Raw genomic sequence first — 27,148 nt, forward strand, 5'->3', positions numbered from 1 at the left:
ATTGTGCTATGCTGAGACCATTTCCAATATAGGAAATCATGTAAATGAAGTTCAGAAATGTTAATGTACTTTCAGGCCATAATGAGAAATCAGAATGAGGTAAATGGAGAAGTGCACTGGTGGGTAATTTAAAAAATGTAGAAAGAGAACAAATTATCGATAATGATCAAGGTTCCAAGATCAGTCAGGTTTTCAGGTGTAATAAAACTTCATAGTTTCATGACAGTGTGTAAACTTAATGTTGATGGCAGAAACACAAGTTAATAGAGGCTACAGTTATTCAAATAAAACCCAATAATAAGCCTAGAAATCTGGCTATAAAACTAGAGGAGGGGGAGGTGAAAAGCTGGAAGGGAGCACAGTGGACTATGGTGGAGGACTGTGGGTGTCTTGGTGTCGATGTAGAATGGTAGTGACATCTGAAGATGACTTTACAAGTATGCATTCGATTATCTGCAATATTGTAAACCAATGCTATCTCAATTTTAAAAGGGGGGAAATAAAATAGAAATAAAATTTTAGAGTAGTGAAGTAAAAGTTGAACCCAAGGTATATATATGAAAAAAGTTGACTGGGCTTGATTCCATAGCACTGTAATACAGAGTTTGGGAGAAAAAGGAAGGAATTAAAAACAAAATATATGTGTGATTTCTGATTTGAGCCTGGACAGAAAATATATCTGCCAGAAAAATAGAAAGAGAATACAAGTGTTGATGAATTGGGTATCAGACTTTCACTTAAAAATGTACAAACAGACAAATAGAGGCATCCAAAACACTTTTAGAAATTTCAATCAGGAGCTAAAGAGAAAGGGCTGTGTTGGGTTTTGAGTCAATAGACTTTAGAGTCAGTTGTCAAGTCAGAATTTTTAAAGGGACCTAGAGCATGATTGAAACAGAAATGGAAAAAAAGTGGGAGGAGGAGCCTTAGAAAACCATTTCATTTAAGAGACAAGATAAGTAATGAAAATCTGAAACAATAAGCAAAAGGAAATATAGAGAATGAGGGAAAAGGGTGAATGCCATATCATGGAAAGCAAGGAGGAGACTGTATCTGAATCAAGTTGGGTTGCCATAGTGAAATCCTGCAGATTTGGTGGCTTAAACAGACAGTTCTGGAGACTGGAAGTCTGAGATCAGGGTGCCAGCATTCAACCTCTTTTTCTGTGCAAGATGTGGTGAGGTAAGGAGAAACTCAGGAAGAGGAGAGAGCTGTCTGGTATCACTTCTTTTAAGAGCACTGATCCCATTGATTCCTCATGACTTCAGCTAACTGTATTAACCTACTAAAGGCCCCTTCAAATGCCATCATATTGGGGGTTTATGATATCAACATATGAGTTTGAGGCACATGAGACATGTATTCAGCCTGTAACAGTTACAAGAAGATGGAACTTGGGGTCCCCAATGATGGAAAAACTATGGTCATCCTTGACTGAATTCAGTGGTGTGATATGGACAGATGTTATATTTAATAGATTGAGATTAAACTTACTAAGAAGTTTAGGCACCATACAAGGAGACTGAGCAAGAGGGAGGAGTATGATTGAAGCTTGCTTGTAATATCTCAGAAAGGATCCAAAAGAAAAGGAAAGCTTCAAACTACAAAAACATATTATAAATTTCCTGCAGGTGAGCCTGACCTAGAAGAATGTCACCACAATAGAAACCTTTGGAACTGACAAGCCAAGATAGCCCCAACTCTGAAGATCATGCTGGTAGTGGCTGATGCTGCTTCTCACTTAGCTAAGTGTGTATTGCTTGGCATTAAAAAAGGATGAAAAATCAGTCTGGGAACTTACAGGAATTTTAATTACAACCCACAAAACAAACCTTACAATGGATTCTTTTAGACCTCTGAAATTCGATTCAAGGAACAAATGAGGAAAACTCTGGAAAGCAAATCTTGCTTTTCTGGAATATTGGTGAAGCTGTAAGGTTTGCAGCTCACAAGTAGAGGTCCTTTGTAGAATAAAGCAGGGTCTCCTGTCCTCCATGACAACCAGTCATAGTGCCTGATCAGTAAAACCTTGTGCCTCCTGAAAGCCATGCCAAACTTCAGCACCCAGAGGATTTTAGCCAAAGCTTAGAATGAAAATACATAGGTAGTTGTGTGTAGAGTAGCCACTGCTGTGAGACACCCCTTCTCAGGCTGTGGACATAAGTGCCAGGAAGGGGGATGAAATTAAAACAGTTGGGAATGGACTCAGTTGGGTTCAGCTTGACCCCCATCAGGCACAAGCACCATTGTTTCATTGTTTTCTTCCTCTTGTAAATGACACCTTCATCTGAAAGTAACATGAATAAAGCTCCTTTTAATACTCTTACGTTTGGGCCCTCCCTGTTGGCACAACATGTTAGGATACAGCACTGCAAGCCAGCCGCAGCCGCCTCAGTGCAAGTTCGATCCCCAGCTCCGGAGGTGACCCACATGGTGTGGAGACCTCTCCTGTCTAGCCTATTGCTCCCCTCATCAGTGTATCTTGTCAGTCTGTCTACTCTGCTCCCCACTTTGTCTCTGGTCAATCCTCCACTACCCCTGCACCTCTTGCCTGTACCCTAGTTCTGTATTCAGAGGAACACAGATCATACTTATTTTTTTTTGGAGGTAGGTCACCTTTTATTTTTCTTTCAAATAAATTTGTATGACTGGCATACAGCCAGGTTCTCAAAGTTAATATTTTATTTCCATATGTTAGTAATATATAGTTTTGAAGCAGAATTCAGAAGTATTCTTAGATGAATAACAATAATAATCCAAGGTATATGCATTTGACAACACTGTGAAAATAAAGAAACTGGGGCCTGAAAAACTCAAGGTCATTTTTTAAAAGAGGAAAAAAAAATGGGGCTAAAAATCATTGCTTCCTGGCTAAAATCATATGTAAAAATCATTCTAATAGCTGTTCCTGTTACCTTAATAATGTACTGATTCATTCAAGACCTTCAGTAAATGAATAAGACATGAGACCTTCCTTTATAATTTAGTGATATAAGACACCAAGGCAATGGGATGAATGAAATGATAGGAAACAGTATAATATGATTCACGTGGTTGTGTAAATTTGAGTCAGATGTTTATTAAGTTTAGGTTTGATTTTTGCTTTTTGTTTTTTGGCAAGCTACTAGTCCTCGGATAAATCATTTAATTTTTTGCATTTCAGATAAAAAATGTAATAATAACACTTATCTAATAGGCATTTAGGAGGATTAAATAGAAATATAGAGATGATCTCATTGTGCCTTGACATAGTAAAATCTCAGTACTTAGCTAGTGACAGTAAGCTATGGCAACAGAGGTGGGTAGATGGAAGTTCATGTGGTAAGTGAAATCCACACTACACCTGTATGTGGAATGGACTGTGAAGCTGCTGGAAGCGGGGCCAGGCAAGGGGGCTCAGTGTGAGTTGTGCGTAAGGAAGGACTCCCTGTTTGACATGGCTTGGCAACCTGTCCGTGCTTGGCCACAGCTAAAGAAAGATGAGGTCATTTGCATTCCATCTGTTAGTCCTAGTGTCCAGTGGAAAGTGTTACCTACAAAGGGAAGTAGGCCATATGAACACCATGTTTGTAAAGCTAATTCAAGAACAAAAATATCAACAGAAAATGTTAAAATACCAATGGATTTTGAAGCTCCAGATCATGAGAATGAAACGTAGAGGTTCCTTAATTAGAACACTTTTGCTTCAATTATAGAAGCCAACATAAGCTAGCCTAGCCAAAAGCAGTGGATATTTGATAGAACAAATATGGAAGATAAGATTAAATATCTTATGATAATATGATTTGAAATACTCCTGAGCCACATGGGGGGCTGAGCTACTGGGGAGAAAGACTCCAGGCTTCTCTGTCATCCTCTGCCTGCCTTATTCATCTTCTCCTCATAGACTGCCTGGGTACCTATGGTCAGTCCAAGGCAACCCTCCCAGGGATCCTGCATCTTTGTGTTGGAATGGGCCCAGCTCCCCGAAGAGACCATGCTTAACCCTCAACCCACGAGGTTCCACATAACACAGAAAGAAACTGATGGGAACAGTTTGATTCAAGTGTCTGTTTCAAGTTTGGGTGATGGACAAAGGGTGGACTCACAGAGCATCAAACCCATCCAGGGGCCATCATGCCTGACCCCCACAGCTATCACCAGGGAGGCAGTTTGCAAAGAAGGTGGTATGATGGCATGAGTTGAAGCTCTGCCTTATCCACACCAGAGTAGCTCACACCCATCCTGCATCCCACCCTTCCACCCTTGGTGTCTGAGTAAGTCACTTATGAGTAGCAATATTTTATACTGAGATAAAATAACAGTGCATGTTTAAATAAAACATTACACATGGTTGATGAGATGAACCAATCAAAAATTAATCACCTATCTATGCAATATGTGAGTGATTATTACAAATTCCAATATATACATCCATGGAAGGGAAAGACAGCTCTGACAGCTTTGGTAGTGCACGCTATGAGGCATGGAAAGGAATCCACCAAATTTAAAAAGCAGGCATTTTCTTTGCTACTCTTAAAGTGATTCCACTGCATAGTGTTTCTGAATTGTCTCGAGATGGAAAAAAAAGGAAGAGAGTTTTGTTTTTATAAGGAAGAATGGTTCTCGGGAGATCACTTGTGAATTAATTAAAATGCATCATATGTTACATGTAGGTTAACAATGTGATGCTAACATATTAACATTGGCTGATAGAAAAAGAGAAATCAGTAAATAGCATATCACTAACCCAAAAATGTGTGTATAATTTGGTTTGAGTTCAAAGAGGTAAGGGAAACCACTTACAAAATTGAAGGCAATTTAACAATAGCCCTATACAGATTAACTTCAAGATAGATGAGGTGTCTGCTGCTAACAAAATTAGGCCAAGTCCCCAGTGATGCTATAAACCTCTATTGAGAAACAACTACTCAAAAAATCAATAACAATAGGAAATAGTTTCCTTTCCTTGATTTTCCAGTCATAAAAACACATACTGTTATCTAGTGAGTACTCAGACAGGGGCAGTCAATATCACTTTCCATTGATCAGATTTTGCACTATGTTTATGGGCTGGGGAGTAGGAAAAGCATTAACAAAGTAAAAACGAAATACATATGTAGTCAAAGTAGAATAAAAAGAAATGACAAATGTTCTAGAGGTGAGGTAGGAGTGAGGGAGCAGAAGGTTGATGATAGATTGCACCACCCACCCCAGTTTCCTTGACCATGTTGTCTGGCAGGGTCTGATAGCAGAGACCTTAGGAAGGTCTTTATCAGTCAGTGCTTTGCTTTGTGTAAAACAGCATGGAGGATTTACTATTTTATGAATGGTGGGGCTTTTCCTGGTGAAGAAACACCATGTGGTCTGGGATCTCGGGACTTTAAGGTGTTGCAGGAGTGTTATCAGAGGGATTGTTATCAGATGGAGACTGGGGACATTCCCAGGATGAAGTAGGGTTTAAGCTAAGAGTTCAGACTTCAGAAAGACAAAAGGGTTAGTTAGGAAAAGAAGCATATAGTGCCTCTGAGTAGGAAAAATCCCAGGTGGCTGAAGGAAATGAAGCAATTCCCTAAGTGCCTGATGCTAACAATGAAGAAAAATTGTGATGAGAAGAGACCAGAAAATCAGCCAAAAGCAGATCATGCAGGGCCTAGTGAGTGGCTTTCAGAGCCAGGAGCTCGTCCTCTGAACCATGGAAAGCTGCAAAGCAAGGGAGCTCCTTTATCAGAGATGTGTGCTTTGGAACACACAGTCCTCACTCAGCACGGAGGGTACTTAGGTGAGCAAAGGGAGGATGGGGGTCCTCGGGGAGCATTATGCAAGGAGCTTATGGTGACTTTGACAGCAGGAGATGAAAATAATGGACAAAGAAATGCCTATGAGGCAAAAATCTTACTAGGTGACATCCACCTATTAAGCAGTGAGTTGCACTGATCTCGGAATTGTTTGGCTCTAAAGTCCATAAAATTAGAACTGTTACCAGGTGAAATGCATTAACATATCTGAAACATGCTTGATCTGTAAGAAGGGGAGACTGATCAAGCACAAAGGCAGAGAAGATCGGTGGCTGAAACAAACATAGGGTATGGCCGTAGAGAGTTCTGATGTGGAGATCAGTGACCCATGGCCCTTTGAGAGTGAAAGTCCAAATAACTGTGACTCCTAAATTAAAATGATGAGAGTGACCCTTAGCTTAGTGCCATAAAACATTTATCTTAGTGTCATAAAACATTGAGCCTTGCAACCTTTCACCCCTTTTTTTAATTCCCTGTGAACAAGCATCCATCAACGACTATCTTCTCTTATTCACAGGTCTATTTGCATACACTTTGTTATTCTAAAACCTGTATATAATTTCCCATTGAAAATGTAATGGGAATTCTGGCATATAGCCATGTTATTATGTAAACTTGTTAAGTTTTATCCTGTTTGATGAGGCATTCTAGTGAGGTAGACAAAGGTCAGCCCTCCTCATATGTACTTGGGTGGTGTGTGGTGGGAAGATGGTGCCGAGGAGGAGAAAAATTCTGGCTGCTCCCTGGGAAGACTCTTCCTTGGGACCATGCACTCTGCATGGCCCTAGGAGCTCACCATACTTGTCCCTTTGCACTTCTGATTTCAGGATTTGGTTTTGTTTCGTTTTGTTTGTCTCTGTACAATGGAGATGACAAGAGTCATGCAAACCAGAGTAGAGTGTTTACCACATGTAAACAATATTATACACATCTTGTATAATATTGTTCTGAGGTAATGAATTATGAAGATGGGTTGGTAGGTTTTAAGTAGCGAGTTAGCTATGGACAATCTAATGTATCTGTTCTTAGCCGTTCTATCCAGAAATGTGTAGCTAGCTCATGCAATACAGTATGTATGTATTATCTTTATTCCACAAGAATCCTACTTCCCAAGAAAACAGCTGATGACAGAATCAGAATATCTCAGAGGTTTAGTGTGCAAAAGCCATCCAAACATCTTAGACCTTACTGCTGTTGCCAGTTCATTACTGAGAAGAATTAGAGCAGACATTTGATACTATCTTCATACCCCTCGCTTTAAAATGGCTTTACTGTACCTACACCACAGGAGTGTATAGCCATTGCATACTGTGCAAACTCCTGTATCTCTAGCAGTGGACTTTCTGGATGATAAATCAGGTGAATGTTGAAACTGCCAAACATTTCAAGAATGACTTTGCCCTTTTCCCTTCCTACTAAGAATGTGGAAGATTCATTTGGTGTTGACAGTGTTTTAGTCATCCTAATGCACATATGCTTGTATTTAATTATTGTTTTAATTTGCATTTTCATGATGATTAATGATCTTGGAAGTGTTTCCACATAGTCATTTCCATGACCATGGTCTCTTGTGAAGTGACTGTCTAAACTTACTTCTACTTTCTCATTTGGTCATTTGTGTTTTACTGTCCTCTCCATTTAAAGAACTTCTTTTTATAACATCAATGTGAATTCTTTAAAACATATATTGTAAATATTTTTTTTTCTCAGACTGATTTGATGTTCCATTTCCTTAAGGGCATCTTTTGATAAGTAGACATTTTAATCCTGATGAAATCTTATTTCTCATTTTTTCATGGTTAGTGCTTTCTAGGTTTAGTCACAACATCTTTGCCTTCTGCCAGGACTCATAAACATGTCTTTTTCTAGAACTTTATCCTTTTGACTTTCACAGTTAGTACTAAAATACATCTCCACTTATTCTACATGTGGTGAAAAGATGCCACAATGTTCACACTGTCCTGAAGTGAAAATTTTATCATGTTTCTCCCCTCTGTGGCACAAAAAAGTAAATGATAAAGAGATTTTTTATGTGTGGAAGTTCTTTCTGAAAACATAGCATAAATTTCTTTTTTGCTGATTTTTGATTCTTCTTTACTTTCATCTGTAAAGATACTTCTCTATGTGAGAATAAACACAAAAATAGGTACAATAAAGCAGTTACTTGCAACATCAAAATAATCAAATTCTTCTATAGAATTCTGAAATAAGAAAGACTTTAGGACTGATTTACTGAATTAAAATATTTGTATGAATTTCCAAATTCTCCTTAGTAGTTCCTTACATTTTTTAATACTTATTTTTAGAATTTTAATTTAATTCTTTTTCAGCAAAGGAAAGAAAATATACTCACAGTTTCCATATAACTCCATAAAGCTAAAAGCATTGTTGTGATAAATTTTGTTTTTTAATATTATACTTTTTTATTATTCATCATTAAAATGGTAATAAGTATTCTCTAGGGCAATTAGGAAAATATAAGGAAGCACAAGGAAGGTAAAAAAAAATATGTACAATTCTGCACTACACAGAGAAATAAACAACATTAAGATTTATATATACATTCACAAATACACAAAAATTCATGTATTTTAGTGATTTTTTAATTTTAAAATTCCCATTACTTGTACTGTGTTTTTAATAAACTTAATTTTCATTAGAGATTTTATGACATTGATGTTATAATTAATTTAGAAATTAGCAATATGGATGATAAAGTATTTCAATATTCCTTTAAAGTGGTAGAGAATTTCAGAGCTATATTTGCCTTATTTTCCTATTAGGAATATTTATGTAGTCAGTTTTGCTTATTCAGTCATTCAACATTTACTATGAATTGGTGGTCATATGTTTGTTTGTTTGTTTTTAATAATTATTACAAAAGTTTATTTTTACATCATTTTGCACATTTTTTTTTCCATCTCGATTGTAATCCCCGCGGGTTTCCCATCACCAAATCACCCCTGTGCCACCACCATAGTCCCATGCATTTCCCTCCCTTCCCCCCCTCCCCGTTTTTGATCCCATTCCCCATTCCACCCCACAAAATGTCTCTGGTATATGGTTGTTTATTATTTTTGTTATTTTCTCGCCTGGTCCATTATACTCCTGCTATGAGTGAAACCATCCGGTATTTTTCTTTCTCTTTCTGGCTTATCTCACTAAGCATGATCTTTTCCAGCTCCATCCAAGTGGCTGCAAAAGACATGTGTTTCTCTTTTTTGTTTGCTGAGTAATATTCCATTGTATATATGTAGGTGATCATATGTTTTTTATGCCTAGGGTATTACCGGCTTATGTCTTCTATTATGTACAGTTTTTTAAGAGCACTTTCTTCATTCTTTAATCAGTTTGCACATGAAATTAAATGGTTTCCTATTGTTTTTTAAAATCGGGGCAGGTAAGAGAGGCTCAAGGGTGCACACCAGAGTATATCTGGCATGGACCCTGCCCTCTAGAAACACTGGCTTCCCTGCTGTAGGAGGTGAGAATGAACATCAACAACTTACTTGACAGGAAATGAGAAAGCACACAGGAGAGAAGCAGAGCTATAATACACCTTGCAGTGCGATAAAGAACATGATGAGCACCTTGAAATACTGCGAAGAATGAGAGTTCTTTGGGTTCAGGGGACATCATAAATGAAGGACTTGCATTTTATGCTTGAATTTTACCTGAAAGGATTTAAATAGCTGATGAGGGGAAAGTCCTCTTTTGAAGAAAGAATTCATTGACAAATACAGATGGGATGATGGAATTAAAATATTATCACTTAGTGGGCTTGTCATGAAATAATTGATCTTCAACATGATCATCAGTGACTGTTGAAATCATTAGAAGAAATACTGATGGGACTTTTATAATATGTGTAGGAGGCAGACAACACCTGAATCCAATCCTCATCAATCTTAATGTGACCAGTAGGCAACCAATTTTTGTGCCTCCATGTTAGAGCACAAAAATACCTGCTCCTATAAACCTTTCTCCACATACAGTCAGCCTTGAATTGACTGAGCCTTCATAGTTATCACTTCATAGAGACCATGAGTGAGAGAAACATATTAAATAGCACCACAGGAGCCAATCAGTGGAATTCACAGTATGGGAAATAATTGTTGCTTCTTCAACAAATAAATAGCAAGCAAAAAGTTAAGAGAATAGCCATCAATAGAAAAAGGTTTAAAAGTTTCATCAGCAAATGCAACATGCAGATATTGTTTAGATATTGGTTTAAAAATCGATTATAAAACAAAAGTGCATTACATGATCAAAGAAAATGAAATACTGGCTGAATATTTGGCTATTTTCAGGAATTGATATTAATGTGTTATAGGTGCAAATTTTTCTCTCTTATTTTTAAAATGTGTGCCTATGTTCTCTATATGGAATTATTTATGGGTAGGAAGTAAATGTTTTAGATTTTCTCTAAAATGATAACATGGGGAATGTAGATTAAACAAGATTCACATATGTTGTTGAAGCTCAGTAATAGGGATATGGAGTTCATTTTACATTTTAAAATTGCATTTAAGATTTAACTAATATGTACAACAATTTTAAAAATAATAATAATTTCCATATTACAATGTAAATTGTCAAGTATTTTGGCAGACATAGCAAAATGAATAGGCATATAGAACAATTTTCAAGTTCTACTTCTAGAACCATCCATAGAAAAATTCTCCTAATGTGTCCAAGGAGGCATAACCAAACCTGCTATGGCAGCATTTCTTAAAATAACAAAATGTAAAAAACAACCTGAATGACCATCAGTAGGAAGATTGATTTTTTATAGTGTGATAATATATTCAGCTTAGTTTAATTGAGTAAACTAGAGCTATACCTATTAACATAATACTGTGCAAAAGGGAAAAAATGTTCTGATTGGAAACATTATACAATGCCTGGTGCATGAAGTCTAATATATGCTAAGTAGTACTATATATTTAACATATATAAATATACATGTCGTAAAACTATTAAAATGCCAAGTGATGACGCGCACCAGATTTTCTCTTGCAAAGAAAAGGAGTAATGTTAAGAATAAGATACAGTAAGGGGTCAGGAAAAGAAAAACAACTGTAATAAAATGAAAGTGAAAATCAGCAAACAACTGTAAACCAGAGACATTCTATGGGGGAGGAGAGGGGTTAAACCTGGGACAGGAGGAGGGCACAGGACTGTGGTGCTCGCACATGGGGGAAGTGGTGGCAGGAAGTCCTTGGGGATACAACCAAGGTGAGAAAATGCACCAAATGAAGAATGATGTAAACTATATATAAACAATATACAGAAGACTTTAGACATATTCTTAATGATGTCAAAAAGAAGTGGACTTTACTAAGGCACACTGTTGACATTTTACAAATCTGAGATGATTAAATTGAATTTTATTAAAGCATTTTCCATAGCCCCTTAATAGCATAAAACTCTTTATAAACAATAACATTTTAATAGAGTAATATTCTTACGGTGATGGAAATAACTGCACTTCGTGTGTTTATAAAGAGTTTAGCACATTGTGTTAGATGCACGTGTTGAAAGGAAGAGGGGAAGAAATTACTATTTACAGAGGATCTACCCACACAGTGCTCCACTCTGCACTCTGATGATGAGAAATATTTTAATTGACTCTAGAAAAAAAATACAGTAGACTTTACAAAGCAATCAGAGACACAATGTATCTGTAACCCCAGACACAAACAAACAAAAACCATACTCCACACACTGCTAAGATGGTCTGGGGTAGCACTGTCATTCTTTATGATTACTTTGGACAGCTGCCACATTATTATTTCCATGGTGAGCTGACCATCTGGAATTATATAGCCCATTTTATCTCTGCTAAAAGTGGACTCACCTTCAAAGCAACCATAGACATACAAGCAGATAGTGAGCTAAACTGCGCACCTCACCTTCACCTGCTCTTGAGCCCTCCACTCACGGTCATTATGTTGCACATGTAAAAAATATTAATAAAATGTGGAGAGAAAATAGAATTCAGCTTATTTTCTACTAGCAATTACTAAAATTCTTGAATAAGAAAAGACTCAAAACCCATGAGTAATTGCAAGTTTGTGATATATGAATTTGCCTAATCTACATGCACACCAAGATTTAAATACCTGCGACTTTTGTGTGTGTCTTTGTCCTGCCATCCTGCAGAGGAAGGGTATTAATAGTGACAGCTTATGCAGGGATTGGATTTTGTTATCTGGAAGCATTTTCCCAGGTACTATTGAATACTCCTGCTTCATGGATGAAAAACTGAGTCTGAAGGAAGGAAACAGGCAGATGGAGAGAACCTAGTGCCCCAAGACCCAACAAGCTACACTATGACAACAAAAACTTGTCTTTAATAACTTCCCAATTTCGCATAAAAATAATTCTTAGCATCAAGACTGTTGTGAAGAAACTAACACATTAGAACAAAGTCGTGTGGGACTAAGTACACCCAAAAAGAGAGTCTTTTATACAAAGAGATTATTTGGATAGTAAGAATAGTTGGGAATGGTTATGTACAATCTGTGAGCTTAAAACATGTGGTGAGGCTTTGTAAAAGAAGGAAGGGAAGGAGGAAGAGAAGAAGAGAAGGAAGAAACTTCACTTTCAGAAGATACTGAAAAGGAGTCTTTCTACTAAACTTGTGGGGTTTCTTTAAATCCATGGAATCTGCCAAAAGTTACAAGCACAGATTTGGGATTTATATTTGACAAATCCCCATATGCTACGTTTTCCCTCCAAGCCTCCACTCTAGTCTGCCAGAGTGGAATCTACTCTAGTAATGTATGGTTTCACAGTAGCTAAAAATAGACCAACGTTCGACTTGCCTTTTTGACTAACTTGGCCACTCTGGCATCCAGTTGTTCAAGGCCTGGCCCGTCACCTTTAATAAACCACTGCTCCATAGCAGGTTTGTGCAGAACTCAACTAAAGGGATTGAAGACGTGCCTGTGTGAAGGAGAAGCTGCAATGGTTTCAACTGCTTTTAATCAACAGGAAATTAAACTGATGCTGGGGTGGCTTAGAGTTGCTGTGTGAATCTTGGTTAACCTTAGGCCGAAAGCTCCCAGAGGAACCACAGGAATGTCCTCTCACTGCAGTAGCAGTTCCCGGTGAGCAAGGAGGCTGCAGCGCTCAGCGCCCTGTCTGTGGGCCTCAGAGTGCCCAGCCTCATCCACACGGTCACTGTGCAGCTGGCAGCTCAGCAAGTCTAGGCTGGGAGTCTCCAGGGGTGGTCTGCATTGTCCAGCTGGCCAGCAGAAGGGAGCAGTGGCATCACTTGCAAGGGCCAGTGCAACATGGAAACATGAGACCCCTGGATGGAAACACAAAAGGAAAAGTGAAAGTGCTAAAATATAAACCTTTCCCCTCTGGGCCTCACTCTCCATCTGCCATGGTGCTTTTTATCCACAGTGTAATGCCCCGCTGCCTTGCTGGACAGGGCAAGTGCAGAGGCCTGCTAGCTCCATGGCAGGGATTCTTCCACTCTGCCTCCAGTAGACCTCGGGCTGCCTGGTTCCTGCTCTGGCCAGTCCCTATGCAGATGCCACTGGGCATCTGCCATTCCCATGTGCTTCCTATCTCTGCCCATGGTACAGATGCCCACTCCCCCCAGGGTATTGTAACATCAGCAGAGAGACCCCAAGGTCCCTGCCTTGTGGATGGGTTACCCTGGTTCTGCTGTGCTGTTTTTGTCCAGTCTGGGAAAGAGACAACAGTGTCACTCACTGCCGAGCGGCAGCCTAGGTGTGTACCCTGTCCCCATCGTCTTCCAGAGGAGGCTGAAGCTTCTTGCCAGCTTTGGAGGGATGTAGCCATCCTAGGATAAGGGTGGGCAGTGGAAGTCTGGGTGGGGTTAGGATCCCAGGGGCAGGGGCAGCAAGAAGCTGAATTTCTGTCCAGAGAAGGCAAGAAACAGGACTAAGGTGAACTGAGGCTCCAAGACCAAAGAGAATGTTCCTTTTCCCCATCAAACATCATAAAAATAGGCCCTTCTGGTGGCACAACAGGTTAAAGCACAGCACTGTGAAGTGCCCAGGCTGCTTTGGTGCAAGTTTGAGCCCCACCCCAGAGGAGACCACATGGCCCAGCAGACCTCTCCTGACTCGCCCACTGCTCCCCTCAGCAGTGCACTTCATCAGTCAGCCTGTTCTGCTCCCCACTCTGACTCTGGTGAAGCCTTTTACCACCCCTGCACCTCTGGCCTGTACCCCAATTCTATATAAATAAATGCATCTTGAAAACAAGCCAACAAAAATCACAAAATATAAATGACGAGATAAAGTTACTCTGAATGTCAAGAGGGTGACCTCTTCTGGGGCAGGCGGAGGAACAGTGTGTCTGTGCTGGGCTCAGTATCCTAAAGGCCACTCTACCAGGTTCCTGGCCCCCTGGGTTCACCAGTACAGGCCACCTGTGGACAGTCTCTAAAGGCATAATTAAAGATGCAAGGATGCAGACTGTTTACAAGACAAAGTGTTTTGAGTGTATTTCTGCCTTCTTCATGATAAATGTAATTGGTCTAATATTGTACAGGTCAAAGGCTTTTTCTGCTAACTTCTTTAACATATCCAAACATCATACTTTCATTCCTGGTTTTCTATTCATACTTTCATGACTTTTGTAATTTCAAATGGGCATATTGAATGTCAAGAACACAGTATTTTAGTAAGCTCAATAGCAAATATTGTCTCTTCGTCTAATTTTCTTAAATAAATGGGTTGTTGCAGGAATGATGAAGTTACAGAAAGGTCTCTTGAGTTCTCATGTCTAGATCAAGATTACAAATTGTTCTGGATAGAGCATACATTTTGAAATGACTTACTGAATGGTCCAAATTTGGTAGAAATATACATATCGTTCAATTTTATTTTTTCTTTCCTGTCTTTCCCACCTTATACATTCAGATTAGATTCCTTGCTTTTAGGTTTTAAAAGCTATTGCAGTGTTTTCTTGTTTCAAATTGAAATTCATATTTGTTCCTTCACTGCTTCAGGCTTCAGTCTGAAAGACTTGGTCATAGTCTGCTTCTATAATTCCTCTTCTGCCTCCCTCATCTGATTTTCACTCCTCTGTCTACTTTGATGGGAATAAAGAGTAAGGAGATATGGGAAAGGTCTTTGACTGGAACAGTTGTGATCCCCTTCTGGTCTACACTGGAGCATTGTCACCTGCATCTTGGGGTAACGCTCCAGTGTTGACTCACAGAAACAATGGTGAGTGTGTAGGGAGCTCTCTAGGGGACTCTGGTTACATATAATTGCAGCGTTTTCTGGCATGGAAGTTTCCCCTTCTTGTCAACCTATCTCATTGGACTCTTACACCTGCATACAGGTCCCCGCTAGCATCTTGTTCCTAAATTCTCTTCACACAGGCAAGCTCTCTACTGTGGCTTGAAAGAAAAATGACTTGATCCCACTAGCGGATAAAGGGCTACTTAGCTCATGGGAAAGCCTCCGACCCTCCTGCCAACACATGATGGAAAGGCTGGTTGCTCAGGCCTGCCCCATCAGCCCTGTCCCTAGCGCTCAGGCCCTCCTCCCTTCCCTGGATCACCCGTGGGCTGTCGAAGGAGACGATCAGCCAGCGAGCAGGTGGCATCCTCCTGCCTTGGCAGATTATCCCTTCTCTACAGGGTGGGCTGGCCTGGAGAGTGTTCTCCCCATTCCCATTCTCTCTGCCATCTTGTGAGGGTTGAGAGAGAGAGATGACTTTATATGAAGTGACAGCAATACTGTATTATACATCATCTGGAGGAAAATTATTAGGACAACTCAAAGTCACATCTCAGATATAAATCTGTGAGCTTCTTTAAGATGGGTGGTGGGTGGGAATATTCAGTACTCAGCCCTCATCAGTGTGAGTGGAGGTGGCATCTACTGCCTCAAGGATCTCAGGGCTGTGTCAAGGAGGAGCAAAGGAGCTAACTTGGGATTGGCACACACACCGAGCAGACAAAGCATCTGCCACTTGGACAGAGACAGTCCCTCAAGGTAAAAGAAAGAATGCACTCCACTGATGTGGCCTTTAGAACTGAGCCGGGCAGGAGGGAGCTGCCGGGCAGGGCCAGGGAAACACAGGATGCAAAGGTGGAGACAACTTGGAGAAAAAGGCTCAGGAAAAAGGCCAGACCTTCCCAGGCCCAGGCACCGCCGAGCGGTGTGACCGCCATTGCTGTACACATGGATAACCACTCACTGGGTGTCTTTTTCTTTTCACTCTTCAGGAAGAGGCAGCCAGAGTTCTCGCCCACCAGCCAATGTCCGTCGGCACATGTGCAGCTTTGAAAACCCCCACACTGCAGTGAATGTGTAAGAGAAGCTGCATGGAAAATGTAGTGCTTTGCCCCTTGCTTTCTCTCTCCTGGGTTTTTCCACTTTCTAACATGGAAACAGATGTGGTGCATGCCATCCAGAGTGAGGAACCATTGACGTGCCATGGTTTGCACGAATGGCTTAATTTGATTGTCCATCGTTCTTAAAAGGACACTGTCAAGTGGTTAGTCTTTGGCTTTTTTATGTTTCACTGCAAGATGCAACACTTTTTCTGATGCTGGAGATTCACTTTTGTTTGTGACTCCCACTCACAAGCGCCAAAGTGAATTTTCCCCCTTTACAAATTTGTCAGCTTCTCCTTGGCAAACAGAGCTTTCTTTTCTTTTCTTTTCTTTTTGCCTTTTTTGCTGTTGCACAAATGTTTGAAATGATCCTGTCTGTGTTCAAATAAAAGCCATAGCTTGAACTTATGGAAGCATTCCATAATGTCAGCTTGAGGGGGTGGGTGCCAACAGGAGTCTCTGATGGATGCCTCCCACACTCTGGGGAGCACAAAACAAAAGTCTTGTGCATCCCACAAAAAGGGAGTTTTGCAGAAAAAAAAAATAGTAGTTATTTTTCCCAGAATTCTGAGCTTTTTTTTTTTTTATCAGATTTTTCCTGTCTGATAAAAATGGTGCATGTTTGGTCCAATTTTTGACCTTTAGAGCTTGACAGTGTCTTTTTAAGTTAACAAAAGAACATAGACCATGTTCAACTCATTGTGCACGGAGTCTGTGGTCATTTCAGCTGTTCCTTTACAGCCCTTCAAACTCCTGGGAGAGTCAAAGGTACACATTCCTGCAGCAGGAGGGCGTCCACCGAGGGGGTGTCTGTGACTTGACTAGCTCTTCAGATGGGAAGAGCCCAATTGGTGCAAATGTCTGCTCCTCCACCTGGCCTTGGAGGCTAGTGAATGGGTCCAGGGCCTCTCCTCTTCACTCAGTGGAGTGCATTGGGAAGTCTTGTTTTGAGAGACCCCCACAGCGTCCATATGGAAGCAGTGTGGACACAGTCAAATCCTATTGATTCTGAAAGGGGGATAGGTAGACCTGGGAGTATATTTCAGGAGGTAATCGGTGGCCTTGGGACATCTAGCACCGAGCCCCTAGTTGAGTGGAATGCATTCTCTGTACTCCTCCCGGGTAAGAAGGCAAGAAGTGTCTCTTGCATCCTGGGTTGGGTATAACCAAGGACAAGACAAGATGATGATGATGATGATGATGAGAGCCGGGGCTGCTTGTTAGCAGGATGGATGGGAATAAGTAGTGCTTGTCTTGTCGTGACCACAGGACGGCCAAGAGAGGAGAGAACTAGCTTTTCAGCGCACAAAGGTGAGTGTCTGCTAACAAAGGAAAAGGCTGAAAGTGAGTATGTCCTTGGTAGGAGACAAAAGCCCCACAAAAAATCAGCAAAGCGAACAGATTGGTTGTTAAGAACTTTCAAAATTGGATCTATTCAAGCTCTGCTTCTTCTTGAGATTACAAAGGAGCAGGAAGAGATGAGTAGTTTTGCATTTGTACACTGCAGACTAAAACCAGCTATTTTTAGAGTTGGTTGTGTCTAACACACACACACGAAGTGGTGATATGTTCTTTCTGTGACCTTCAGTCCCCACAGCTTTTGTGAACAAGGAAAGCAAAGGGTCCAGTGGTGGAAATAAAGCTGCTTCCAGATCGTTATGATGAGCCAGGGTCATGCCCCTGAGCCATAGCCTCAGCAAGGCAGCTGCCTGGTATTTCTCAGAGTGTGGGGATTCCAAGTAGAGCTGGAGACTGCTGATGACTCACCACTTAAATATAGGTGTGGTTACCTGGAGCATGGACGTGATGATGCTTGACTTGAACACAGTCTACATTCATCTAGACTGTTCCCGGAGGAACAGATTTACACCTGGCATACCTCGCTAAGACAGTATGTCTGTACCAAACTGAAGTGTTGAATAAACTTTGGTCTGAGAATTTTTTTCCATCAGCTGGTGATCATAATTAGATTGAACTAAAGACCATTAAGAATTCGCTTTAAAAGTTTTAGTAACCATCGGACTCCTGCTCTTTAATGTGAAATAGATTTGTCAGCTTTCTGCAAACAGTGCAAATTTATGGGGTCATCCTTATTGGATTGATTTTGATGAAGTAATTTATTCGTGAGTGTCCTATTATATTGGTTGATTCATCGAGGGTCAAAGCCCACTGTATAAAGATCCATTGGCTTCCTGAGCATAGTCTTCAGGATCCAGAATGGGATTGATCTAAAACTCTAAAAGGAAGACTTCCTGTATGGACTTTGTGATATTATAAATTTCAGCAACCTCAAGTGAGCCTCTGACTAGCTAACAATGAGGTTAAACTCAAGGGGAAAGATCAAACTCATGATGCACTTTATGACCTTCTCTCAGCAGAGACTGCCAAGTTCTCATGTAATCAGAAAGCATTTGTTTCCAATTCACAGATTCTCTACCTTACAACTAGTGATGAGTCAAAAAGGTGAGAAATTTTAATTATGTTCAGATGGGATCCCAGGGAACATATATACTGAATATGCAGATTTTTTAGGAAAGCTTTCAAGAAGTGAGCTGGAGTCTGTGGGAGTCCTGTGTGTGGAGACTAACTTGGGGTTGCCTTGGAAAACAGGAGTCTGACTCAGAGGGTTTCAAATAGTCCTGCAAGCATCTCCAACAGGATCGCACTCTGCTGAAGCATGCCGAGGTGAGCTCTCCCAGCAGTGAGTGGTGCTCCTTGATCTCCGCAGTCTTGTTGAGAGTACCTGGGTGGGCTGGTACCATCCCATCATTGAAAGGTCCTCAGTCCCAGCTGTAACTGCAGGGCCACAGCAGAACTTCCTGCAAACCTGTGGTTTGAGTTTCTTTCCTTATCTTGAGCTACTCCATGCTGGATTCAAGTGCATTTCTGTTTCCATTTTCATGTTCACCAAAAACAAATACTGCCCTCTTTGGGTTCCAAGAGGTGAGTCTTGCCACCATATGCGAAGGTCTTGCCCTATCTGTGGGCTCTCTGGATGTCATCCTGTGTCTGCGGCAAAGCTATTAAGCTGAGTGGCAAGGCCTTGAATAGGCCATAAGGGAGACAGGTGTTGTGTAAGTTCCCCCTCAGGCGGCGTGTGCAGGCTGCTTCCCTTCTGATCTCAAACACCCACCCACTGTTATTCCCGTTTTAGGCCTCTCTGGAGCCGAGAGCAGTGTGCTGTGCTGATGTAACTAGTACTTACTGAAACAAATAAAACAGACAGGATCACTCTGAATGCCAAAGATATACTAATCTGTTTACACCACCCACTTTCAACTATTCTCTAAAGTGCTGTAAATATTGGGTTTTCTGTCTGGGGGGACTGTGCTACTTACCTAATGAAAACAAAACCAAAGCAAGATCTCAAGCCTGTTGCTGTGGCCCCTGCAGCGCCAGGCCTGCTAGCTCCACTCAGCCTCCATCCTCCCAGGCCTGGAAACTGCTCAGCCTGGCGGCGCTTCCTCCAATAACTTCTATTTCGGTAACTACATTTAGCCACTTAAGATACTTACTTACACCACATCTGATCTTCCATCACATGTTTTAGGCCTGAAGTCTGTCTTTTGAAGCTAGAACAAGCAGTAGGTGCTGGCATGTGATAAAATTGTGGTGTTTCTAGGCAGGTTGCTTTTCCTAAGATTAGGAAACTGAGGAAAATAAAATCATAGGAGGAAGAAGCTGGTGGCTAAAACACCAGATAATGAAGTTCTCTGGGATTAAATAAAAAATTTCTTAGTAATATTGTTAGAAGGCAGGATGGGGCACCCTAGACCCCCTAAACCTGCCTGTTCTAAATGGACTCTGCCAGCTGCCACATACAGACAATATATCCTCTTAGTATGTAAGATCTTTAGTGGAAAGAAAGAACTTGAATAGAATTAGGGTGCAATGAAGAGAAGAAAGGATAGTATTTCCCCCAGTGAAACTCCCAAAGTTTCCCATCCCCTCATGGTAAATGTCAGAGAAACAGGGTTGACCCAAAGTGGGGCCACTGAGGCCCATAAACTTGCCACAAGCCCAAGGCACCCTCTTGGGAGGACCTATAGGAAAGGGCCGGAAGAGGCCAGGCAAGTGCAGAAGGAAAGGAACAAAACCAAATCAAGGAAGGCTTCCATCCTCAGCCTCCCCGCTGGAGACTCTCCCATGTCCCCTTCGAATGTCTCCTTCCATGTCCCCAAAGTTCCTGGTACAAGTCCCAGACTGAGAAGGACATGTGGCTGCTTCTTCCCCTGCCCCTGCCCCTGCCCCGCTTGCCCCCTCAAGCCCTTCTCCTCCTGGGCTTCCTCCTCCCTCCTCCAAGTCCTCCCAGTCTCTAGCTTTTCCTACAGCTCAGCCCCACCCTCCCGTGGGTGGAGCGGGGAGCCTGGACTCTCCCCTTTGCAAGGAGATCATGCAGTTAGATAGTGCATTGTTAACTGCACTTAACTCCTTTTCACTGTCTTGTATTTTACACATTTTTCTTTCTTCATATCACAGTAATAGACTCCCAACCTTTTCAGGTGGAATAGTTCTAACCCATCACCCGAATCGGTGCTAGGAATAGTACCTTTTTAAGTGGTCAACTGAACACAAACCACTGAAGCACTTCTCAGAACTGAGTTACATTTACACTTAGTGCCACATTCTGTGCCTTGACAGCAGCAGTACAGGGGAGCGTGTGCACACATGGAGTGTGGAAATGAACCCTAAGTTGTGTAGACGTGTACATGACAAAGTAGTAAAAAGTAAACATTTTAAAAAATAAAAATAGCAATGCATAATCTATAAAGACATAACTATTTCACCTAAAAACAATGGTTAATGCATGTAGATTCATGACCTCAAATTAGAAACAGCTAATCCAGAAAAGCAAACTTCATACTCTGTGCTGTAATTGACAGGAGGTGATATTTCCTCTACTCCCTCTAGTTTTTAGGGAGAATTTTTTGTTGTCCTTGAAAACATGTTTTTTGTTTTGTTTTGTTTTCTCAATTTGATAAACGTCCCAAGGCATTAGAACTGTTTCCTAATTAAACAGTACTTTGCAGCAAATCTAGAGCGAGACTCAGAGGGGAAGGAAAGCTGCTACTTCTAATGGGTGAGGTGAAAATCCCCATCATGAGAATAAAATTGGTATTGGGTTAAAACAGAACTAAATTATGATTATATCTATCTGCAAGATGGTCAATAATACCTTTCACATATGCTACTGTGAGCCTACGCAGACCCCCTGGACTATAAGGAAAGCCATCCTTGTGAGTGAGTGCGCTGAGTTTCTGAAACACAAGAATGACTGCTAGTATATAGGGAGGCGGGGGCATTGTTTTCTTAGGGTGTGTTAAGCTCATAGGTTACATTCGGTGCAGACTAGCTCTCAAAAGACTTGTATTTTAAAACACATATACACATAACTAAAAGATACAAAGCAGCCATTTAAGTTTTTTTTTTTAAGATTTATTTATTTATTCATACAGAACTGGGGTACAGGCCAGAGATGCGGAGGTGAGAGGATTCACCAGAGACAGAGTGGGGAGCAGAACAGGCAGATCGATGAAGTACACTGCTGAGGGGAGCAGCAGGCGGGTCAGGAGAGGTCTTCCTCGCCATGTGGATCTCCTCTGTGGCAGGGGGGAATCGAACTCATGCGGAAGTGGCTTTAGCTTCTTTTTTTTTTTTTTTTTTGGCTCTAGCTTCTTAATGCTCTGCTTTAACCTGCTATGCCACCAGGGAGGCCTGTTTTGTTTTGTTTTTTTTTAAGATTTATTTATCTATGCATGTAGTACTGCAGTACAGGCCAGAGGTACAGGACCCGTGAGAGGCTTCACCAGAGACACAGTGGGGAGCAGAACAGGCAGGTCAATGAAGTACATAGCTGAGGGGAGCAGTGGTCAAGACAGGAGAGGTCTGCTTTGTTATGTGTGTCAGCTCCTGGGCTGGGGATCAAACTCACAATGAAGTGGCTGTGGCCAGCTTCACAGTGCTACACTTCAACCTGTTTGGCCACCAGGGAGGGCCCTAATAATTTTCTTAATGAGCATTGAGAGGCAGGTATTTGGGGAAGAGAAGTGTGTTTCTATTCCAATTGAAGGAGAAGTTGGATGTCCTGGAGGTTGGATGGAATAGTAAAGCAAATTTATGCAGGACAAGAGGTAAATAAGCAATGTTACAATTTCTAGAAGAGGAATGTCGAAGTCACAAAGAAAGGGACCGAGTGCGTAGAGTGGGGATGGAGGAAATGAAGAGGAAGGTAGAATTTCAGACTCAGAGAAGGCGCCAGAGTCTGGACTTACTTTTGATGGATGGATTGATTACCTGCTCTTGCCAGGATCACCACTGCCCCAATTTTCAGTTTGCTCAATTCAGAAGAGAGCCAGCTCTTCTAATGCGGTAGTGCAGAAGTTTAGAGGCACTTATTTATGCTCAGGAAATACATCCAACCTATGTTAGAGGGAAATATTGATTTTGATGTGCAAGTTTGGAGATGAGGTTTCTTTTAAAAAGTCAAAAATAGAGCAGAGATGTTCAGATATCTAGAGGAATTGTAACTGGGTGGTCCCTAGGAAAAGAGGAAGTTCCAGGTTCCCTACCTCACCCAGAAGTAGGGTGGGGCTGAGGAGTGAAAAAGAGAAAAGAAGGAATCTGAAGAGAAAGAAGGAAGCAGGATGGAGACCCCGAAGGAGACTGAGGAAGCCACATGGAGCAGGGAGCATATGAAGAAACCATGTTTATTTCTTGACCCTGGGTGAGATACCTGTAGGGAGGTGACTACGGCAGGGTTATATTAATTTGGATTGTGCTTTTTTCCTCCCAGACTTGTCTGGCCATTTCTGACCCTTTCCTATGGGTTCCTGCCAGAAGGTGCTTTAGCCTTGTGGTGGCTTTCAGGCCTTGCTTTGGGCCCATCCCTTTGAGTGGACTTACCCATGAGGGGACCAGTTACTTCAGGTGTTTGGTTTAGACATTATATTTTTTGTCTTCTGTATTGTATACTCGTTGTATTAAGGTCCCTTTTCATTAAAGTTTTATATGTTTTGTGTTAATGCGGCGGATGCAGAACCCACTTAGAGTAGGCAGGCTTGGGGCTTTAGGGGTGCCCCCTCTCTCCCTGTCTTGTAACAGATTTGGTGTCCTGTAACAGAACTACTGGAGAACAAGGAAAAATACTCACCATTGAGCCCTTCATGGCCGGATAAGTGATCAAAACAGTATCAGATGGGTTAGCAATGAAAATAAGTCAATTTAATAACATCCTTATGGAGAATTTTCACGGACAAGAATGCTAAAGAATATTTGGGTGAACCAGTGATATTTATTCTGTGTTTAAGGACCTGAGAGAAGATACTTGTAATCAAGAGAGGGGGAGACATTACATTACAGAAAAGAAGGGGTGACTTGAGCTTCCCTCGCTGTGTAAAGATGAGATTCTTAGAAGGGATTTATTCATTGACAAACTTATGCAAAGTATGTTCTTTTTGGCCATAAAATGGGGGACAGATATTATTTCTTTGATTAGGGAAAGGGCACAAACTTAGGGAATTATGATTTTGTCTTTGACTAGGGAAGCCAGAAGGACTCTAGCAAGGACAGAAACTTTTTCTCAGCCTTTAATGCTGTCAACTCCAATGATCTGCATTTCTTTCAGTAAAGGCTATAGATGCCTCCAGGCTCACTGAGTCCTGCTAGACTTTTAGTTCCCATTTCAAGGTGAAAAGAAGCCTATTCTGTGTCCATGGAGAGAATCCTTTGCAACCCGTATGAGGAGGCTGAAACCACATTATATTTTCTCCTAGTAAAGAGATTTTTTTTATTTTGCTTTTATACAATCTTTAGAAGCTTTATATATAGAATTTTCTATGATTAATATCAGTTTCTGTACGAATTTGTACTTATTTGTGTCACTTCACTCTTCAAGATTATAAAATATGAAATGTCTAAATATTACGCTGTTAAGTGAAAATAAAGTCTAGATGCTAGTTAGACAAAGTTTATTAGATAATGAACCCAGGAAGCAGTCCCACATGTTGTACTCAGTGAGAGTTGTTCCAGTAAACACAAGTTTGAATTTAGTTAAATCTGGTAGGCACAGTGAGAATCATTGTTATTGAGAATACAGTTATGGAGGGGGGGGTTAGTTTTAAGTTGCCTTTACCTTAAGATATGTAGATATGTTGATTCTAGAAGGCAATGCAGGATTTAATTTCTTCCCTTTGAATGACTGTCCTGCAGAGATGCAAAGTCTGGGTTCCCCTAGTTAGGTCTTTATCTGGAGCTGTGGGCTTTGTGAAGGTGAAGAGACTGGCTTTATTTACCTCCTGGCAGCAGATTCCTGAGGAGAGGACAGAGCCTGTGATGATGGCTTGGCTACATAGAACTGGAAAATTTTATGTTCATAGCCCTCATCATAAATATGACACATGTAATATTTGAAGCATTAATTCTTGTATTTTCAAAGTGATTAAATAAATCATTGTTAACTATTGCTCATTTCCTACAATGTTCTAGGCAAAGGCTATGATCAAAGTCTATGTTATATATTCACATAAGATAAAATTTTCATTTTCCTTATTCCTTTTATTTTCATAAATCCGTTATCATTGTGCTATTTTCTTGTCGTTTTCCTGAATACAGAGATTAAAGCAAACTCTTTTAAAAAAGAAAAGTTATTTCCTGATTTAAAGCTATATAAGCTAAGAAGCCATAAATTAAGACTGGTATTATTTATTACAACACACAGAATAGAATTTGTAGTATTTATATAGAAAATGTCTCCTTTTTTCTTCTTCAGGGAGAGAGATTCTAGTTAGCTGGTTTCCAAGGGTCCCCTGCTAGTGAAAGTTGGTCTGGCTGTAGGGCCACGGGTACCCTAAGATTTTTCATCATTATGGTTCACTGAATAGGAAAACTCTTCAAGGATCTCTGTCTCAGCAACTTCTGTTTTGTCTGAATCTTAATCTTGTCTCGTTTGCATAAAACTCAAGCAATATGTAGTCTTCTGTATTTTGCTGGACTTCATGATTCTACCTTTTTTCAAAGATACCTACAGGGTGAGAAGCCCTGCAGGTGCTATGATGTGAATTCTGACCCATTGTATATGCTGTGATAGGTACAGAATACAAAGTCCATGGAGCATGAATCTGGGTTTTCTGTCCCCCACTTTTTCTTTTCCCTCCCCTGGAGAGGGGCTACAGGTTTGAGCAGGAGGCTCAACCAGGGACAGTCACCTGGGAGGCTGTATGTTATGACCCCGCGGGACAATGACAGCAGCTTTGTATATGCATCTTGATTTGACTAAGGGCCTAAGCAGGAGAGGGTGGCCAGGGATGTCATCATATACTCCGTTGCCCTTGATGTCCCGGATTTTCTCTTCATTCGTTTTTCCTTTATCCGTGTGGGAATCTTTCAAAGGTTTGCACTGAGTCAATGATTTTATCATTATTTCAGATTATGTATGTGTAATAATTTTGTGAAATCCTAGGCATTGTTGCTTCCACGACAAGCTGCCTCTTCTCACTGACAGCTCTCACACTGTCTTGGATGGAGTCACAGGCCGCTGCGGCTTGGGGGCGGGGGCTGGTCTGTGCTGAGTGGTGGTACTGAGCTGGGCTTGCGAGGATGTGTCTGTATCACTGCCTGTGTGCACACTCCACCTGCAAATAAACCCATCTCTATTTTATTCATAGTTCTAACGGCAAGTCTGTGTCATGGTCTGAACCAGGTGGAAGACAGGTGCCCAAGGGGCAGCATATGTGGCACCGCCTCTCTGTGCACGTGAAGACCAACGAGACGGCCTGCAACCAGACAGCCGTCATCAAGCCCCTCACTAAAAGCTACCAAGGCTCTGGCAAGAGTCTGACCTTTTCGGATACCAGCACCAAGGCCCTTTACAACGTGGAGGAGGAGGGTGCCCAGCCAGTGGGCTTCAGCCCTCCCAGCAGTCCCTCGATGGTGGTGCACCGGCACGTGCCAACCGCGGAGAGCACCCCGCCTCTGCCGCCCCACCTCACCGCAGAGGAGACCCCCCTTTTCCTGGCTGAGCCGGCCATTCCCAAGGGCTTGCCCCCGAACCTCCAGCAGCCGCCTTCGCAACCACCGCAGCAGCAGAAATCCCTGATGGACCAGCTGCAGGGCGTGGTGAACAACTTCAGCACTGGGATCCCGGATTTCAACGCGGTGCTCTCAGTCCCTGCGGGCCCGGGGAATGGGGTGCGGTCCTTGTACTCGCCTCCAGGGCCCCCGCAGCACCTGCAAATGCTCCCGCTGCAGCTGAGCACCTTCGACGATGACGAGCCCGTCTCCCCGCCAGCAGACGACGAGGACGAGGACGACAGCGAGCGGTTCAAGCTCCTGCAGGAGTATTTGTATGAGCGGGAAGGGAACACCGAGGAAGACGAACTGGAAGACGAAGAGGAGGACATGCCGGCGGCCAGCAAGCCCACCCCAGAGGATTCGCCGGCCTTGACCCCGCCGTCCCCTTTCCGCGACTCGGTGGCCTCAGGCAGCTCCGTGCCCAGCTCTCCCGTGTCCGAGTCGGTGCTTTGCAGCCCGCCCAACGTTACCTATGCCTCTGTCATCCTGAGGGACTACAAGCAAAGCTCTTCCACTCTGTAGAGAGGAGGGGTCCGCATGGAAAAGTGGGAGAGGTTGGGGACCCTCAGCACCTCCTGAGACATGTGGAAAGCTGGGGGGGAGGCTGGAGTGGAGGGAAGTCAGGAGCTAAGCAAGGGAAGGATGCTACTGCTGCCTTAAGTGAGGAGGGAGATGGTCCACTGCAGGCGATCCAGCAAGGACTCGGTTCTTGACACATTCACAAGCCTCCTCTGGCAGGAAAGGGATTCTGACCAAATACAATCCAGGTGGTAGGTAACTCTCATCGCAAAAATACATAGACAAAAGTCATCTATTTCAGACAATTGTGCATAAACATACATGTCCACACATACCTGGCCAGCTGGAAAAGGGGGGCCACTGAAGACCAGGGCACTGATTCATTGGCTCAGTTCAAGGTATTCAGTGAGCGTGGGGGAGCCAGACAGCACTGGGCAAAGGCGGA

At 41.9% G+C, this 27,148-nt stretch overlaps 1 protein-coding gene across 4 annotated transcripts in view; it reads left to right on the forward strand.

Annotated features, from left to right (window-relative positions):
* GRM1 (glutamate receptor, metabotropic 1) overlaps positions 1-26,930 on the forward strand; it is a 354,908-nt gene extending 327,978 nt beyond the window's left edge. The window contains exons 8-9 of one of the 4 annotated variants that reach the window (XM_004673920.1): positions 16,006-16,090; positions 25,814-26,775. In XM_004673920.1, coding sequence (XP_004673977.1) covers positions 16,006-16,066 — 61 coding nt within the window. In that variant the 3' untranslated portion in view covers positions 16,067-16,090; positions 25,814-26,775. Of the gene's footprint in view, positions 1-16,005; positions 16,091-25,778 lie in introns of all 4 variants that reach the window. The other 3 variants (XM_004673919.1, XM_004673917.1, XM_004673918.1) reach the window with 3 other exon arrangements.
* The last annotated feature ends 218 nt before the right edge of the window (positions 26,931-27,148 follow it).

Source organism: Condylura cristata, unplaced genomic scaffold, assembly GCF_000260355.1.
Source record: "Condylura cristata isolate star-nosed mole 26May11 unplaced genomic scaffold, ConCri1.0 scaffold00001, whole genome shotgun sequence".
NCBI lineage: Eukaryota > Metazoa > Chordata > Mammalia > Eulipotyphla > Talpidae > Condylura > Condylura cristata.